The sequence below is a fragment of the Hypomesus transpacificus genome, chromosome 18 (genome assembly GCF_021917145.1).
Source record: "Hypomesus transpacificus isolate Combined female chromosome 18, fHypTra1, whole genome shotgun sequence".
In the NCBI taxonomy this organism is placed as follows: domain Eukaryota; kingdom Metazoa; phylum Chordata; class Actinopteri; order Osmeriformes; family Osmeridae; genus Hypomesus; species Hypomesus transpacificus.
This window is the reverse complement of record NC_061077.1, coordinates 10,469,148-10,488,890: the sequence shown is the minus strand read 5'-3', so window position 1 is coordinate 10,488,890 and position 19,743 is coordinate 10,469,148. Positions and strand designations below refer to the sequence as shown.

General features: G+C 41.9%; 1 protein-coding gene across 1 annotated transcript in view; it reads left to right on the top strand.

The window, feature by feature from the left end:
- LOC124480590 (teashirt homolog 2) overlaps window positions 1-19,353 on the top strand; it is a 31,838-nt gene extending 12,485 nt beyond the window's left edge. Inside the window, exon 3 of the mRNA XM_047040071.1 lies at window positions 15,628-19,353. Within this exon, the coding sequence (XP_046896027.1) occupies window positions 15,628-18,668 (3,041 nt within the window). The 3' untranslated portion in view covers window positions 18,669-19,353. The remainder of the gene's footprint in view (window positions 1-15,627) is intronic.
- The last annotated feature ends 390 nt before the right edge of the window (window positions 19,354-19,743 follow it).

The window sequence follows — 19,743 nt, the reverse complement described above, 5'->3', positions numbered from 1 at the left end:
TGTTAAAACCAGGGCACATAAAGATAGTTTAGAAGACAAATGGGCAGCGAGGGAGTGAAAAATGCAAAGCAGATGTTTTTCTCGCCATTTTTAATGGCAGGGAGACATTACTGATGCCATTACTGAGACCTTTTATGGCTTCTTTTAATCCCTCGACCCGCCCCAGGAAAGAAAGCCCTAGTGGTACAAAGTAGCTGCTTTACTTGAGAACGACAATTCAAAACCATTTTCATTTTGCCCCATAATATGTGGGTAGCATACGGTCTTACAGGGCTTTCCAGGCAATTATTCCTCTTTGAAATCTAAGGTAAAGAGGTATTAGGATACACTCAGGTTAATACATCTTCTGCAATGATAAATAACACCCACCCACAGCAACCCCCATTTTATTTGGAATCCATTGCAAGATGTTTATGTCATATTAATACAACTCTCGCTCACTTTCGGATGAACACAGTGAATTATGAACCATGTAACTACCAAAAACATTTAAACTAGCCAAACATATTTTGAACACAGATTTACGTGTGGCATACTATTCAAGATGTCTGCTTCCTACATCACATTCAACCTGCAAAGCTCTGAGGAGCACTTCCAGGGATCTGGATGAGGCAAAAAATGAGGAGGAGATGAACTATATGGCTCCATCCCACAGTCCAGCCGGCAGTATATCAGCAAAATCGCAGCCGCATGGGCGTGTGTGTGAACGCGCTGCCCATAAATATCCCCGTCCCCCCATAGGGGCCCCTCTGATGGTGATGGCGAAAGGATGTCGCTGTCTGGGTGATGGAGTGCTCCTGGTCCTGGCCCTGGGCACATCCCCACGTTCAGAGCCCGAGTGGGAGGCCTACCGCTGAGCAGAGCAGAGCAGTGCGCTGGCCTGAGGGGGCTGTCTTAACGGGCAGAAGCCACACAGCAGCCGCAGCAGCAGTAGTAAAGCCCCCCTCTCTCTCTCTCTCTTTCTCTCTCTCTCTCTCTCTCTGTATTCTTCCTTTCTCTCCCCTCCTTCTCTCTAACGCTCTTTATTCTCTCTCCCCCCCCACTACTTCTCAAACGCTCTTTATCCCTTGGTGACTGATACAGGAGCAGGGACATTTTCTAACATTTACTGCGCAGTCAGCCATACCATAAGCCAACATACAGTGTAGTAGAGCATTGTAGTGTTTTGCATAGAAGAGGTTTGGTTTCTCAAGTATTTTTACTCTTTTAATCTCCTCACTGTATGTCTCTCACTCTCTCCCTCTCACACATACACACGTTGTGCACATTTTCACTCACTCACTGACTCAGGAACCTAAGATAATCATGGATCATTAATTAGCCTTACTTGCTGTATTGTAATTGGGGGCAGAGGGAGGTTGCTCATTCTGTAATGTTTTTTTCTTCCTTTCTGATAATTACACACTTTAGGTTGCTTGGGTTTTCCTTTTTTCCATCTCATCACTAGCAAGGTTTCCTACATTCTTATGTTACTGTAATGCAGTGGCTCGTGTGTTTTCCATAATTTAGTCACAGCGAAATCTTTGAGAAACAGTTCAATTTTCTAACCACTGTCTTTCTATTCCTTTTTGGGTTTAGTACTTCTATACTGTCTTGAGTGGGCCTTGACACTGTCCAGGTCTGTCCCACTTGGCAAGAGAGAGAGAGCAATAGAGAAAGGCAGAGTTTATTTCCTGTTCTTGTGAATCATATATCAGTACAATTCCCCTCTGTGCTGTTTGGCAACGGCAGAATGACGGGTGTCATTTATCATACGGACTGAAAGAGGCTGTGGGAAAAGGGATTTGAATTCTTTTGGAGGTGTGTGTATTCTCCTTAGTGGTGGATCATTAAACGGTGCAGTTTTTCTACCGGGATAAAAGTTAGTCCTCTAGCTGTTATAGTACTTTGGACTGGCTGGCTTAATCAGCATCTAAAAAAATAGCTTTACTATTAACTTAGATGTTGTATTTGAATAGACTATGACAAATTAAGACAGTATGATTGATGTTGTTGTTGTCATGCCAAATTCAATTTTGATTACAATGTTTTAATTAATAGTAACATTGTGATCCTTATATTTGGTTGAAATCTGATTGTTGAGCTGGACTGTTTGTGTTTAATCTGATATCTTAAAATTGTTAAATAATTCTGTGGTTCTTCTGACACACAGTTTATATTCTGTAATCAACAACAGAAACACTTACTGTCGACTGTAGGACGAGGAGGAGCGCACACTAAGGGGAGCTTTGGAGTTTTTCTTTTCAACTGTCTGCAGCATTTACGATATTATACGTTTTGAATATTGCGATCACACAAATAATTTTTGATGGGCTGTCACCAAGTCTTCAGCCGCGGTAGCAAAAATAAATGTGTCAAGCCTTTAACTTATCCTCTTACAAAATACCTCAACCCCCTGCTGCTCTAATTGAGTGTAAATCCCACAAACCTGTGAACACACATGCACAACTAAGTACATCCTGAATCTGTTTTCTAAGGACAGCTTCTTTCCCCAACCCGAGCCTCCACCTCATCAAGAAAATACCTTTTAAACACAATTTTTGGTCCACATAGGTTGACTGGAGTGCAGCCTTTTTTTCTGCTAATCCAACTCCCAGCCATTTTATCAGAAAAGGATACTCAGTTAGAGCCCATCAGTTGAGGGGTGAGAAGGTATAGGTATATGAGCTGGGAGCAATTCGACTGTCAGTGGTGTTAACTGTCTCTCATATGAAGATCACAAAGTTAAATGTGCTGTCAGCAAGTCCTCAGCTAGAAATAGATGTGTGGAGCTTAGCTTATAAAGTATCTCCACCCCCTGCTGCCCAATAGAATCGAGATCCATCAAACCTTGTGAACACATAAGCAAATCTGAGCATGAAGGTGCAATGGAACACATTTTCAGTTTTCACAAGGTTTCAGTATGTTTTTCGATGAAATAAAAAGTGACAGACATCTTTGAACATGTTTATAAAATTGGATTTTCATGCCAGTCTCCATGTCATGCCGTGAACGCCAATATTTATCATTCCTACCAACATAAGGCAAGAGTCCTGGCCCTTGTGATTCTAAACTGTCCCTGCACATCCCTTACTCTGTGAATGCTGTGCAGTCATAGCCCTCTGTATCTCTATGCTTTTGTAAACCCAACTTGGAATGCACAACCTTTCCCAGTGCGCCCAGAGTCCTGGGCCGGTATCTTGACATGTTCGGCTGCCACTGCCTGCCTGCTAAAGAAGAGTGTCGATGCCCCTGAGGTAAATGAAAACATTTGGTTCTTGCCAGACCCGTTCACATCTCAGCCGGCCCACATGGGCTGGCAGGTGACGCGTGTACCAAGGAGAACAAGGCAGACTGGGAATGGTGTAGGTGGCCTAGTTCTCCCCTCCACACAGAGACCCAGAAAAAAAAGAAAAAAAACTATCCTTGCTCAGAAAACCATTCAAATCGACCAAGAATGATCTGTGATCATCAAAACTTGAGCTTTTATAGTCATAGTCATAGCATTCATCTCTGACTGTCCAGTGTCATCTCAGTCTCTAATGGTGGAGGGACTGTTTGCTAATGGCTCCTTTATTTAATGGGCTTGTAACAGTGTTAGTATGTCATTATAACTGCATTTCTAGCATTACTAAAGCATCAGGATCCACGCTGTCATCCCGTCCTGTGGATGATCATGGCCGATCATCCTGTCACCAGATCTGCTTTTTACTCAGTCAATCCAACGGTTGATATTGTGGCACAGTTTTATTTCAGTGTTTGCGATTGCCATACAACCCTTGTTATGCTCTTCAGGGGAAGCAGGTTTGCAATTAAAAACATGGGGCAAATGTTAATGAAGTAAACTACTTTTAAGTCAAAACAATGCATGCTTTAAATTCCTTGACTTTTTGCCTCAATCTACAGTTTCACAGACAAATTAGATCAAATTTTCACCAACTTTCTGACTTATTTTTGTCTACTCTCGTCAGTGTATTTTCGTGAATACTGTGAAGTACTATACACGTTATTTTACCAAGAACCTCATCAACAACCATGACTCTTGTACAGTGATGTGGTGGATAACACCGCGGCTCATCGGGTTATTAAATCAGTAAGAATAGCAGGAAAACTTCTGCCCATTCTCGTGATTAATGAGCCAAGCCCTATTTGCTGAGGCAGTGTGTTTGTTCCTGTGTAATTACTATTACTACATCTACCAGATGGCTAAGCTAAGTGTTCTTAAATGCCTTTAGACCTGCAGGGGTCTGGAGTCTAAACATTTCCTATAGAAAGTGTATTGCTTTTCGACATCAAACTATTATTATCGCTTTGTTCTTTGTTCAAGATGAAGATTGATCACATTTATTCAGTTTGAAAAAGTCACAAAAATGCTTGAACTTCAAGGTTCAACATTTTGCCAAACTTACCTAGATATTTGTCTTCTAAGTGCATTTCATAGACGACCTCACAAAAATAAGCCCTCTTGAAAGAGGGTGGAGGGGGAGGAGGAAAAACAGAAGTGGAGCAGTATCCACTACCTGCGAGGAGTCAGATTGGAGGAGAAAATGGATCTAGGTGGCAGTGCGAGTCATCAATCACGGCCCCTCAAGGGGAGCCGCAGCTAAAGCTGGTCTGAAGTGCTATCTGTCAGCTGCTGGGATCCAGCCAGGGGACCAGAGAAGGGCCCTATCGCAACCCATCAGCTCACAGCCTGCACACAACTGCCATGTAAACATGTGCAGGTGCTCCTGTCAAAATAACCCATGTCCCGGTTCAGGAGGTTGCGCATATTTCCTCAAATGGATAGTTGCCCTTATTCTGTAGGAGGATGTGTCCTCCCTTGCCTTACACATGATGGGCTCACTGGACACAACGGTTTTAATGATAGGTTTTTGTAAAAATACACACACGTTTTCAGCTCTACTATTTCTAATTTATAAGCAGTGTGTTTTATCTCACTCCCTCCCTATCCTAATCTTAAATAAAGCCACCAAGTGCTTCTCCACCAATGTCGAGCCTCGCCTGTCGATACCTCTCAAGATGGATGGTTGTTCTGCATGCTTATTGATTCGGTACAGGCCAGAGATATAAGTATCATTTGTCATTTCTGGAATTATTTGGAGTCCTAGTTAAAACCCAGAGTGGGGGGAGATGGCCGTGCCTTGGGGATGGTAGTTTGCAAGGGGGGGGGGGGTCGGGGCGTAGCGAGTTGTCTGGGCTTTGATGAATGACTGCACGGGTTTTTGGTTTTTACTGCGAGCGCCCGGGCCTTTAGCTGCTATTTGCTTTCACCATGGTCCAAGAAAAACAATGCGATGGGTCCAAGGACTGAGCAGCATCGTCCTGTCATGTGTAGCCACACAGCAAGCAGGGTGGTCCAGGCTGGGAGAGGATGGGCCTTGGACAGGACATGCTGCTTGTACACAGGCTCAGTTGGCTGCTGCCACCCTGTTGGCTTGATGGTCTGGTACGTTGGCCCCTTTGAATTTCAATAGGAGACAGGGTACTGTATCTACATTGTATTTTCTTTGGCATATATAGTTATTCACAGTCATTTTTGGACTTTAGGACACATGTAATACGCATGGCGATGGGTTGTTTAGTAGTCCCATCGACAGCCTGGTGGTATCCCTTGTGACTTTGCTTTGATTATGTTCCAGTTTGGGCTCCAGGCCAACATAGAGCTCGCTTCATTACAGTATGGATCATCTTTTCAGACCATTTAAGATCACAGAGCGCACAATCAGATACAATACTGACCACTCTGAGAGACTCAAAGAGGTTCATTAAGCTCTTTGATTCATTGAGTTCAAGGAGTAGTTATTAGACCTGTCTTCGACTTTACAGAATAAAGACTAGAGAATGAAAAGCAGAATAAAATAAGTATTATCTACCATTTACAATACTGTTCGATTTGTTGTGTAAGATGATTCTTTTTGTAGGTTTTTGACTTTAGAAATAAAAAAATGATAAGCGGTAGTACTGAGACAAGACCACACTGACATGTGAGTGACAAGTCATTACTCTGGTTGTCAATCCAACTATGGTTTGATGCAAGTATACAATCAGACATGATACACAACTTCAAATCTTAAACTGAAAAGGATCTCTATCCTCCAACCCCATCATATGTGTCTGAATGGGCCTAGAGGGAGCTTGTGCCTAAGTGCTGTACCACATTCACACTGGCACCACAAGCCTTCTGCTTAACCATCATGATTGCCACCGCTTTTCAAGGCTAGATGACCATTGTGAATTCAGTCCCATTTTATCCTGCCAAAATGTATTTTATCAGCTACAAAGAGAGTGAGAGAGAGTGTGTATGGCATGGACAGAGTTGTCTTTCAGCTTTGTCTGTGAATATCCTCTTACCCAGCAGCCTATATGCTCACTGTATGTCCCCAGTCCCCCTGCAAAGCCAGACAGGACCAGTCATCAGGGCCCAGAACTCCAGCTGCATTTCCATCAAGCAAACGTGCCGTCCCTCTCCTCATCCACACACAAGGGCTACACAGTGCTTTACTTGAAGTCATCACACTATGTTCTACTCAATTGCCGTTGTACAGTTTCCCATAGTTTACTCCTTCTAATATGTCTCATTTTGTGGTTACGTTATGGATGTCATTTCTATTTCACTGTCTACTGTTTGAATAACAGTCAGGAGCAATTTACTCCATGCATCAGTTCATTTTATCCTGACCCATCTGACAGTATCCATACATCCCTACTCAGTACATCAAGGCGGGGGGAAAAAACGACATTAGTAGGGCAGTCATCACCATTTTGCTATGAGGCAACCCACAACAGAGGCCTGTGCTGGATCCCCTTGGAAAAAGTAGTGCATGAATTGATATATCCCTGTCTCTATTCTCTCTCCCTTCTAATGCCTTTCCTAGAACTTGAACAAACAGCCTGTGCGTGTAGGACACATAAGACAGATGTTTAGGATTACTTTCACCTCGTTGCTCTATTGTGTGCACTTTAAGGGAGCTCAGCTGATGTGGAATGCCACTCATTCAGGCTTCCTGCTCCTACAGGGCTTCTCTTGTTCTTTCAAAGTGCCATCTGTACAAAAAAAAGGGAGGCCATGGGTTTAAAGTGTAATGTTGAATTCTATTAGCTTGTATGAAACATGGAAGGGGGAATAAGCTGGTTACCAAAAACACAATGAATCCGATTTTTTATAAACAGAATACAATTCCACATGACTTTAAACTAAATGGAATATAACTTATTTAGACTGAAGGGCAGATTAAAGTGTTTACGTGTTGCTCAGTGTATGTTTGCAAAAGTAGAAACAAATGGCCCGGGTCTCCATTGACATTGTTGAGGAGTGACATTATCTCGGAGCAGAGCACCTATCTAATCGTCTGTCTGCCGTGGGAAGCAGCAGGAAGAGGCTGCGGGACAGGGGCTGGGCAGGGATGCTGCATCTTTAATTACCATTGATATCACCATAGAGGAGAGGGACGGAGGAGCATAGCCAGGGGGGAGGGTGGGGGGGGGGTGCTGGGGGGGACTGGGGGGGCAGAGCAGGAGAGGACCCGTGTTCACTTTTTAATTAAGGCTCCGTAGTGTAACTCGTCAATGTACATTATTGGAAGAATGAACGTCAATGCCATTGCTTTTTCTCCTCCTCCTTTATCTCTGTCAATGATTCAAAGACATGATTTATGGTTCGTCTCCGTCTTTCAGGATCATCCATCAAGTGCCGGCTCTGCCGCAGCGCCACCCGTTGTAAATCATTCTGAAAGCCTGTCACTCATTTCCATTAACCGTTCCTCTGTCGCTCTGGTCTCCGCCTCCCTCAACCTCTTTTTTTTCCCCCTCTCTCCTCCCTCCCTCCCCCTCAGAGCACAACCTACAGCCACGCGAGGTATCAGTTCCATTCCACTGCCTCGTCCGCCTACCTTCTTTTCAATAAATTAACCACTTTCTCCCATGCAATGAATAAAAGGGCCTTGCTCTAGTGTTGCACCAAGCTGCTACTCCTCCTCCATTACAGTTAAACACCAGAGAAATGTCACGCCACTGACTCTCATGCTAAATAAGGCCATAGGACAGAAAAAATGTTTGTGTAGCTCTGACTCTACAATGGAAATATATAAACTGTTCCTTGTATGTGTAGGCATGTTTATTATTTTTTTTCAAGAGTCATAGTCCTCTTTTGTTTTGCTAGCTCAACTAAAATTGACCAAAAAGAACACATTGAAGAGAAATGTATTAAAGAATGTTTGCACATCGATTTTTTATTCAAGGTTTGTGTGTATAAAATTTGTAGCGGGCTCTTTATCAAAATTCTACCGGATTGTTGGATATTTTACTGCTCAGCAAACTGAGGCACAGACGTTAACAATGACTGTACTATTTAACCAGCTTTTATAGAAATATGTTTCATGAACAGCAACACTGACTCAATAGAGTGACTGTCAAGTCTCTCACAATAGTGGATGTGCCTCCTCTGGCGAGCTGTTTGGGTCCTCAATTGACTAACTTCTTTTTTCATTCTAATCAACATCTAGATATCAACACTGTAGAATATCCACAAACAGCAGAAAGCCTGTTTTGAGAGGAAACTTTCAGCGATCGGGTGCCAACACATTTCACTATTTGGGCAGCCATTGTTCTCAGAACGCCTGTCAAAGTGACACTGTGCACCAGGAATCCAAAAGTTAGCGCTTTTCAGAAAACAGCAGGCCCTAATCATTTCGCAGAGGACGTTTGACAACAAATTTGCCATTAAAATGATTCTGAATAGGAGGAGGCCTGGTGTTTTGAAGCATCTCTGCCTTTCTCACTTTTGCTCGTCTCGTCCTCTGAGCAGCAGGTTTGGCGTCTCGTTTCTTCCCCTTCACGCATGCCACTAAGCAGCCTTTGGTCCCTCTACAACCTGACAGTACCACGCTCCTTCTGGAAATTTACTGTGAAGCCTCATTGTATTTAATGAAGGGAAAATAGTGGCAATCTACTATTAATGAACTTGGAATATAGAAAAATGCCTCCTTTGCTGAAAACGGCACAAAACTGCTTGTACAAGGAAAGCCTTGTTTGGATCCAGTCCAGATTCTAATGAAAGATCCATAGAGAGACATGCTGGGGAGAAGGGAGAGTTGGTGAAATGCAGATTGTTTTGAATAGAAAACACACTCTTCCAGCTGCACTATCTGATTCATCAAGGCCTGACCTTGAAAGAGGTCTGTTGTTGTTGTTGATGGCCAGCGTTTAGGGCTCATGCAAAGTTCATGATGCAGTAACTGTGTACATCCACTAATCTCAGGGGAGCCCAACTAATGGGAGCAGCGGGCCATATAGAGAGTAGTGAGAGTGTTACGGACCACTAGCAGTCCATTGTAACACTCTTACCTTTTTATTACACCTCATAAACTATTGTATTGCATGCCACAACATGCCAAAGCTTAACTGGGTTGGGGTTACTGTTTGTTTAGTAAGCATAAACAGTGTTATAATATGAATGAACATTAATCAGTAATAAGGTAAATACAAAATGCACTGTGAAAAAATATATATACAGTATATGGCAAAAATGCTTTTGAATTATGGAACAGCTTTCTTGATAGGGATAGCTGCCATCATAAATGCAAAGTAAGTTAGACAAGTGTAGGTTGTCATACCCTCCTCCCAGTGCCTCATAAAAGCTTGAACAAAGGCCTAATGTGTGCAAGGCAGTGGTCCTTTAAACCATGGCCCACTTTCTCCCGGGCTGCCACGCAAACATTCCTGACTGACATTCAATCAGGGAAATTTGAACCGAAGCAAGATGGTCTTTTATTAGTACCGTCCTGTTTGCTTGACTGGTCAGCTCCAATATGCGAGGCGGCATGAGTGGCATACAGTAAGATGATGGGTTCTCTCTCTGATAAGGGTGAATGAGGGGTAAACTGCTATTCTGCAGAAAGGAACCATCAGACCTCATCATGTCGCTCCTGGAGAGCCATGTCACGGGCCCTTCAGAAACCAAGTGACAGAGCAGCTCGTGGAAAATACACTGTGGCCATTTCAAATGTGCTCTGCGAGGATGGCTCCTGGCCCTCCATTTGTGACTCTTTATCAGTCATGACATTTTCTTTTATTTCATCCTTTTATATTTTGCAATTTAGAGAAGACGATGCAAATGAAAAATGTGTTTTTGCTATCCCTTTGGAGGAATATTGTTCTTCTGACAAGACAGTATGCAGGTAGTTTGTGAGTTCAGACTGTGCTTGTTTCTGTTGCTGTGGGACAGAATAAAGGTTAGCCGTATTCATGTCGACAATATATTACTAATGCATTTAATAAGCAATTGATTCATTATAGCAATCTTACATTCACTCACTGTTATAACTATGTTTTAAAAAGGAAACTACACTGCAACTATGCTCCAATATGCATTAAGCAACATTCATGTGCTTCCATGCAAACGGGTATCTGGCAGAAGGAAAGATTTGGTGGGCTTTTTTGGATAAAAATGTATCTGCCGGCGCTGATAGGGCGACCCTCTGGTGGGATGCAACGCCAAGCCACGGCATGTGAGGCGGCGTCGGTGGCACGCTCAAAGTGATGACTTGGGTGCTGGAGTGCAGATTGCAATGCTCTCCCGCCGCTCACTTCCAATTAGGCAGCGGGCCGAGTGATGCGTCTCGGAGCAGAAGCTTCGAGCAGGCATCAAAAAGAGCAGCGTCGCTCAGTGACATCATGGAGAGAAGGAACTCCTGGAGCTAGGCAGCCCAGCTTGATGTGACGGAGTGAGAATTATGATTAGAATCGAAGGAATACACGGGCAGACTTAGTAATCCCTACGTTTGTCTTCCGACATGAAAGGATCACCACCTATTCTTCGGAATAAACATGCTTATAGGCTCTTTATAAGATTTTAGATTACGTTTTCTCAGGTTTTTCTGTGTTTTACCATCATTAACAGAATGTTGGTTGTGAAAAACACTTTTGATTAATTGCCATAATTATTGTGATCATTTTTGCCCAAATGAACAGCCAGATGGTTGAACATGGTGTCATATTTGTGATGCTATCATATTAATCTATTGCTGAGTCCATCTGAGCATTCCCTGCTTTTTGCAGTATTCACATTCTGTCCTCACATTGTCCATGTCTACTTCGAGATGTAAGGTCCTATTTGATTATATTTGATTATAAAATATTTATTATGCGGGTGTATGAAAGCAAGGCATTTATCTGCATGAATAGCCTGTGTTTAGTGAAGTAAGTAATGTGCTGTAAGTAACATCCCTTTCATGCATAAAAAAAATTTACTCTAATCTTTCTGTCGCATGGTTTCACAGTGGAACCCACAGAGAGATCTTAACAAAACCCCCGGTGAAAAAGTAGATACTGTTTCCCTCTCTTTTAAAGCATTTAAATCATAAAGCTTTATGTACCGACACGAGGAAAGTGTTTAATACAACCATACTGATATAGATTTGTGGTTTGATTCACCTGAACTAAACTGTAAAAAAAGAGGAATAACAGTATTTGAATGTGATTATCTTTCAGACTAAGAGATAGTTACATAGATAGGCAATGGTCAAAAAGGCTTTATTCTCAATTGTCAATTAACCTCCACAAATAGTTTATTAGAGACACAGAGGCGGTATTACTTCATTCTGAAGACGTTGTCCTTGACTTGGGGAGAATTAGTCTGTGAACCTGACAAGGAACAATGAAGAAAGAAGTGTTTACAGAGCTTACAGATGGCCTGGGGCTGTCCACTGCTGCCTTACAATTCCTCATGTGATCCAGTTAAGAATTAACTAAAGCAATATCAGCTGAGTATCTTCTGGATGTGTGTCTGTGTGTCAGATTGATCTTGATAAACAGCACACTCCTGACTTCAGCAAATATCACTGTCAAATATTAAACCCCATTTGAAGATGTCTTTGAACAAAAAAACAATAGCTTACTCATAATTATGACTAACCATCATCTAAACTTTTAGAACCTTGCTTTCATGGAATGTAGAAAGTGCCATTGACGTATCAACCGTTTTAGTTCCACTCAACTGTAGGATTGTAGCGTATGTTTCTTCCATCGTTGACTGAACACATGAAACAACTGGCTACCATGCATGTTTTAAAGGTTGGCGGTAAATGAGACAGGCTGGATGGACTTGTCTGACCTGCTTTGTTAACGCGTGTGCGGCACGCTTATATGGGATGCAGCAAGCCTGTTTCTCTTTGCCTTTTTTTCTTTTTTTTCTTAGTGTGGCATAAATCCGGGAGATGAAAATGTCATGGAGCAGGTTCATTTTGCAAAGAGGTTTTGATTGCCATGTGCGTGTAATTGATTGTTCCAAGGACAGGGGGAAATCTAGAAATGTCATAACAGTCCTGCTTAGGTCGGTCCCACCGCTAGGCAATCAATGAGAAGTAAAAAGAGATATTGATTTGCGAGCTGCAAAAACTGTAGCTTGAGACAACCAGAGAGCAGTGGGGAAAGTGGCACAGACATGCAGACCTGTCACTGGCACCTATGAATTACCCAATCTTCTCTGAAGATAGTGTTACCGTGGATACTCACAAAGGCCTGCCCTGGGTATTGCAGCTGTCCATTAGCTAAAGCCCTCAGGCTCCTCACTTTAGCTTGTCAGATTAATGAGCGAAATGTTGACCTTCCATGGTATAAATGTTGATGTTGTTCTGACGATTCTAAAACTTTACACTAACAATCTAACATTGGAATTGGAACCCTGTTATGGGGCACATGAATTGTTAAAATAGTTCCATCTTTGAAAACAAATTATTGAAGTGAAATTATATTTATTATACAATTTTTCTAAATGATTAGGCTATCCATGATATATACACATACTGTATGGAGTTGGTGGTTAGATAAAATCTATGCATGTTTAAAAGGGATTCCTACAAAGATCTCCCATTGAGTTTGTGCAGTTCTCAATCTAAGAGAAAAAATGACTTGGCTCAGAAATAGACTTCTGCGCCTGGAAATCCAGGCCTTGTTATGCTAGAAGTCTGTTCTAACGGATTAATGTTATAAACACTTCAAGTGGTTGATTTATGATGGACACCCTAGGTTTTTTGACCTTTGCATATCCCTGTCTGAAGATATAAATTTGCAGTGACACAGATTGGAGGCTTTACAGGGGTTTATGACATGCTAAATCTCAGGCCTGGCATGCCAGCCTCTTGTATTGTAAGCCGAGTTGGACTCAACATTTCCTTTACTGGACTTGAACTTTGAAGTTCAAGTCCAGTAAAGTTTGAAGTTTGATGGTGAGGCATGTCTGAATGAAAACCAGAAAACAGAGAAAAGTATTTATGTTGTCATATACAGTTTATTGTGATAATGTCACACTTGCTGTTTTCATGTACAATATTTACTGGTGCTTGTCATTCCCATGATGATTTACCATTGTGTTCTACAAATCCTCACTGTATCCCAATGTAATCTAGATGGTCCCTAAACTTGGATCATAAGTTGCCGTGCCCTTGCATTTGATCTTGTATTCAAGAGTCATGCTGCTTGGCATAGAGCAAATGCTGGCAAACTGCAGTTACAAATGGTATGAGAACAGGAACCAGACATGTGGGTATCTAGGAGTGATCCCTGCCAGAAGGTTAATTGGCGCCTCTGGATGTCTATAACTCAGGGCATCTGATCTAAGGGTCTGAACAGCAGGAAATACTGCTCTTCAATTCTGTTTCAGCTTGAAATAGACTGATGTGGAAAAAAACATACAAATCACCTTTTTTCAAACGTTTGTTGGACTAGACATACATTTCAATTGGTCACTGGTTCCTCATTTCAAATATTCCAAAACTAGCAATTATTAGCATACTGAATGTCAAGTGTGTCAAAAGAGGAAGATTAAGCATGCCAAAACCAAGGGTGCACACATTTTTGATACTATCCAATGTTTTATAACTATAAATAAACCATTCCTTTGTACCCTTGACACCTTTTTGCCCTAGTATTGAAGGTGTTTCTGAGGCCTTTGCCAATCTGGGTTGGCCAAGCAAAATATTATTCTGGTACAGTAGATCAACGTCAAAGCACATACAATAGGGAATTTCTGGTGTGCGTATGGCCCCTTGTTCATTGGGTCCCATTCTCCATGTTTGCTTTGAAAGGCCAAAGCACATCTCCATCTCTATCCATTAGCTGGCAAGCAGTTCACCTCCAGGGTTTCTCCTGAGGCACTTGTGAAATATTGATAAAAAAAGTTGTATTTTCAGAATGCGAAGGAGGAAGACCTTCTATGGGCCGCCCTGTGTAGAACTCTTGAGTGCTCTCATTCAGTCTACTCCCTCAACGAGTGCCCCCAACTCAAACGCGGAATATTAACCACATGACATGTATAAGTGCCTGGACAAGGCTGTTATGTCCTATTCATATTTAACTGAAAGCACATCTTCCATAACTCTTTCCAAAATGCACATTTTACAAAATTAATATGAGTAGGAAAATATATCAAACACAGTGACAGAGCCATCAAACCTTTATACTCCAGAGTCTTCAGAGTGTTATCACGGCAGTTGCTATATTTTTATGTTAAGGTATTTTATAGAGAATCAATAGAATAGACAATAATTCGATTAATATGTTTGTGCGTATAGTAAGTGTTGCCTCAGCCTCATGAAATTATTGTAGACTGAGTCATAATTACTATCAATTGGATGATGGTAAACATGTCAATTATAAATACTGTTGTTTAATTATCAGTTAATTGACCAGTAACATGTGTGCCCTACGTACTGAGAGTTAGAACAGGTGAATAATGAAAAGCATGATTGCTGTTTATGAGATTGTCATGGGTAATATGCTGATGTGACATAATTCCAGTAAGTTCTCGAAACGTTTGATTACTAGATATATTAAAGTATTACGAGCAAGTCTATTCACCAACATAGACACTACTAAAGCATAATAATCTATTCATTACTAAAGTCTATTGACATTTTTGAGTTTTCAATGTAATGCTGCTTTGGAGATTTCTGGCTCATTGGCACCCCTGGAGGCAAAATTAAACACAATGTAGCTACCTTGAAACATGCTGTGCAAATACAATTCAGTTCCAGTCTGATACAAAAATCTGAAAATCACATCAATAATGTGCTGCACCAGAATGCTGTGAGTTTAAGCAAGGCCAGATTTGATCTAAAGAGAATGCTTACATTTTCATTACAGTTCAGAGACGCTGATAATCGCTCTGGAATAGGTCATTTGCAATAACACTTAGCAAATCCCAGGAGAAATCAATTGCCTTTTGTCACTCACTGGCCAACGATTGTTGTAAACATCTCAGCGCCAGACAGGCAAACCTTTGACACAGCACTATAAGTCGATGGCCTGTCATGAATCAGAGGGAGCTGTTTGACCACCAGTAGTTTGTTAGCAGGAGCACAGGCCTGCTGTTGATCCACTTTATTCGAAAGCCATCAATGTTTTAGAATGCAGGGTACAACTATATTGTACATTTGTTGATACCAAGGTTTTCCACATAACTGGATGTAAAGAAGAGTCAAGATAACCTCTCAAATAATTGTTGTGAAATACCAAATAAACCCCTTATTGCTTAAAAGCATCACATCACATCACATATCTGAAGATGTAATTTTAGGACAGCCCAAGTGTTAAGAAATATAACCTAAATGTGACTAAAATATGTTTTCTCTGTCTCTCCCGCTCTTATAGTATACGAGCCTGATGACATTAACCTTCGAGATTCCCCTGGAGATGAGGAAGCGGAGAATGACACTCAAACTGAAGACGAGTGTTCAGAAAAGACAAGTCCCAAGACCTCAGAGGACAAAGATGTAGACAACAAAAGCGCTAACAGCTACAGCTACCAGAACTCCCCCATTAGTGTCCTTTCCAATCAAGAGGTTGAGGTGGAGTCACGCCTTAGTGACACCAGCGATAGACTCTCAGACTTCAAGACCGCCTCACCACACGAAAGTCAGAAAGATGAAGAGAGCAGTAGCTCTAAACAAAAAAATGAAATGAACAGCAGCCTGGAGAAAATGAGGGCTGCCTATGCAAACTTTCTTTCTGATTCCTATTGGACAGGGATTGGAATGAACTTGAAATATGGTAAAAGCCCCAGTAAAGCCAACTGTGACAGCACCAATGGAAGCACCAAGAATGAATTTGACTGGCATCAGGATGCACTATCAAAAACCCTTCGGCAAACCCTCTCCCCGAAGCCTATGTCCAAACCCAACCTCTTCAGCTCTGTCCACCTCTACAGGCAAAGTAGCAAAACCTGTGGGACAGTGTTCACAGGAGCAAGCCGATTCCGCTGTAAGGACTGCAGTGCCGCCTACGATACTCTGGTGGACCTCACAGTGCACATGAACAAGAGTGGACATTATCAGGACAACAACCACGGCAAACAAAGTAATTCCTCTGCCTCCTCCTCCAAGTCAAGAAAGAGGAATTTGCAAGACATGGAAGGGAAAGAGGATGCACAGAAAGTTCTTAAGTGCATGTTTTGTGGCCATTCTTTCGACTCACTTCAGGACTTGAGTGTACACATGATCAAAACTAAACATTACCAAAAAGTGCCTTTGAAAGAGCCTATACCAGTCATCACACCCAAATTATTACCACCATCAAAGAAACGGGCCTATGAAGTCACTAGGCCTTGCTCTCCTGATTCCACCACAGGCATCGCTGGTTACAGTGAGGCACAAAGGGCCGCAGCCATTTCGAATGCAAACAATAACCGCTATGGTTATCAGAACGGGGCTAGCTACACTTGGCAGTTTGAGACATGCAAGTCGCAAATATTAAAATGCATGGAATGTGGAAGTTCACATGACACCCTTCAACAGCTCACAACTCACATGATGGTGACTGGACATTTCATCAAAGTTACAAATTCAGCATCTAAGAAGGGGAAACAGTTAGCTCTTGATCCTTTAGCTATAGAGAAGATGCAGGTTTTAGCTGAGCCTGCTCCTAATGAGCCAGGAGGTGATACAGTGTCCCCAAAAAACAACTCCTCTGGGAATAGCGATAAAAATAGACAAGAGGAAGGCACATCAGACAAAATGGAAGAAACAGACATTAAAGTAGAAAAGCTAGCAAATGAAGATCAAAAAGAAGGCAACGCAGACTTTAAATATCCTTACCTCCGAGAGGAGGATCTTGAGCAGGGTTCAAGTGGAGGAGGGGACATACTCAAGTCTTTAGCCAACACAGTGGCATCTGCAATCAACAAGGCCCAAACAGGGACACCAAGCTGGAGTGCCTACCCCAGTATCCATGCTGCCTACCAACTCTCTGGGATCATGAAGAACACTCCCATTTCAGTGTCTCCCCCTATTCAGCTAAAACAGACCCTGAACCCCAAGCTGAGGCAGATTGCCCCGAAAGGGAAGTTGTATCAAAGTGCTTCAGGAGTTGAGACTCCTCAGGGACAGCATCAAAATGCGGACATCAAAAAAGAAAAGGTTGGCATTAGTGATGGTAAAGAAAGTCAGAATATTAAGTTTGATCTGTTGGAGAATGATGACAGCGATTGTCAGGATGATTCCTCTTCCTCTTCAAAGCTTGAGGCAGACGGTGTGAATGAAGGGAGTGATGAGATCAAAGGAAAGTTGAGCCCAGACTTCTCAGACAGAAGCAAGACACCAAGCCCTCCTGCCAGCAATGGACGCAGCTCTACTTCAGAGGTTCTCAATGACACTCCTGAAATACTTGGCATAAACCCTTTAAGTGCTCTGCAGTCAGTTCTTAACAATCACTTGGGTAAAGCAAATAAGCCCACCAATTCAAGATCAGATAACAAGTTAGCAGCTCGCACCCAGTCTATATTCTCTGAACTCAACAGGGGCATTGAGAAACCAGCATTAATGCTTGGCAGCCCTATCAGAAACAGGGCCAACAATGCGTTCCTTTTTGCTAGTGATGACCAGCCAATAGATTTGACTAAATCTAAACATAACAAACCAAGTCCCTCCATCCTTCAACCAACCACCCCAATCCCACAAAAATATGCTCTCTCCGACATTGCTGACATGGTCAAAGTTCTTCCCAAAGCCACAACACCAAAACCCTCCATGCCATCAAGGATACCCTCCATGAAACTGGAATCAGACGTCAGGCACTTTGAGGACGTGTCAGCGGAGGTGTACTCTGTTCACAAGCGCAAGGGGAGACAATCCAACTGGAACCCCCGTCACCTCCTCATTTTGCAGGCCCAGTTTGCCTCCAGCCTGTTTATGACTTCTGAGGGCAAATATCTACTCTCAGACCTTGGCCCTCAAGAACGCATGCACATTTCTAAATTCACTGGACTTTCCATGACCACCATAAGCCATTGGTTGGCAAATGTGAAATACCAACTAAGGAAAACGGGGGGAACCAAATTCCTGAAGAATATGGACACTGGTCATCCAGTGTTCTACTGCAATGACTGTGCCTCCCAGTTTAGGACACCACCTGCATTTATTGCCCACCTGGAATCCCACTTAGGGTTCCAAATCAAAGACATGTGCAAACTTCCTATAGACCGTCAGACCAAGATAGAAGAGCCAGAACTGTCAAAGGCTCTGAGTGTCAGGGCCACAGAGCCACTTGTCACTGAGGAGGACATTGACTCCAAATTCAAATGTAAGCTATGTTGTAGGACATTTGCCAGTAACCATGCAGTCAAACTGCACTTAAGTAAAACTCACAGCAAGTCACCTGAGAACCACTCACAATATGTGGAAATGGACAAAGAGTAAACATCATACATTTTCTTAATAATTTGTTGTTGTTTTAATTTGAAAACACGGGTCAGATATTTCATTTTGTTTTTTTTAGTAAGGTTGTGTAGTGTGCATACAGACACTGAAAACATTTCATTGAAAACAAAACACTGGTTGGACTAAACCCTAAGTTTTAAGATACACTAAATGATGACCTTTGCACCCTACTCAAATGCATCACCAGTAATTAAATGTATTACTGCTTGAAACATAATTGCTGATGTTTGCATGCAATAGCTATGGCTATGACTACTATTTATTTGTATGATATGTTGAGTTTCAATTGTATTTCAAAGACAAGTAATGGATTAATTGTAATTTACAACTTCAGTAAAACACCTACAGTACATACATTTGCAGCTGTGAAAAAAGGTAGCTGGACACACATTAACACATTTATTAAACTGTACAGTGTATTGCTATGTAAAAATGTTTTGTGTTGCAATGATAGAACAGAAAGGCACTTTAATAAATGTTTAATCACGTTTAGACTCAGATTCTGTACATGACTCAACAAATTTAGACCATTTGGAAACAAGTATGTCTCACCTGTACATATATTTTAGGGAAAACAAAATAAGTGTTTCATGCTTAAAAGATAACAGTGAGACAAATTATACCTGCACCTTTTTCTACCAATTCAAATAAAGAGTTAACATTTGCTACCAGCCTTTGTTCTTAATACGTTTGGCATGATTTCCCTTATGTCTCCAGAATAAAGATACTGTTTATAAACAGAGCCTGGTCCTCCAGCTTGCCAAGCAAACAGGACATCCTTGTGATTTGCGGGCAACATTGGGGATCAAACAGTACCACTACACCTTTGAAACATGGATCTAAATTGAAATATGCTGTCCATACATAAACCCATTTATCATATATAACACTAAGTTTATTCTATTAACTGTACAAACACTGCGCTTTTGTGGAAGTGTGATTCTCAAATCTGTCACCTTTACACACACCGTGTTCACCCTCAAGTATTCTTTGATGAAGAATGGGGATTCTACATTTTAATACAAAAGCACCAACATTTTCACTTCCAAATATG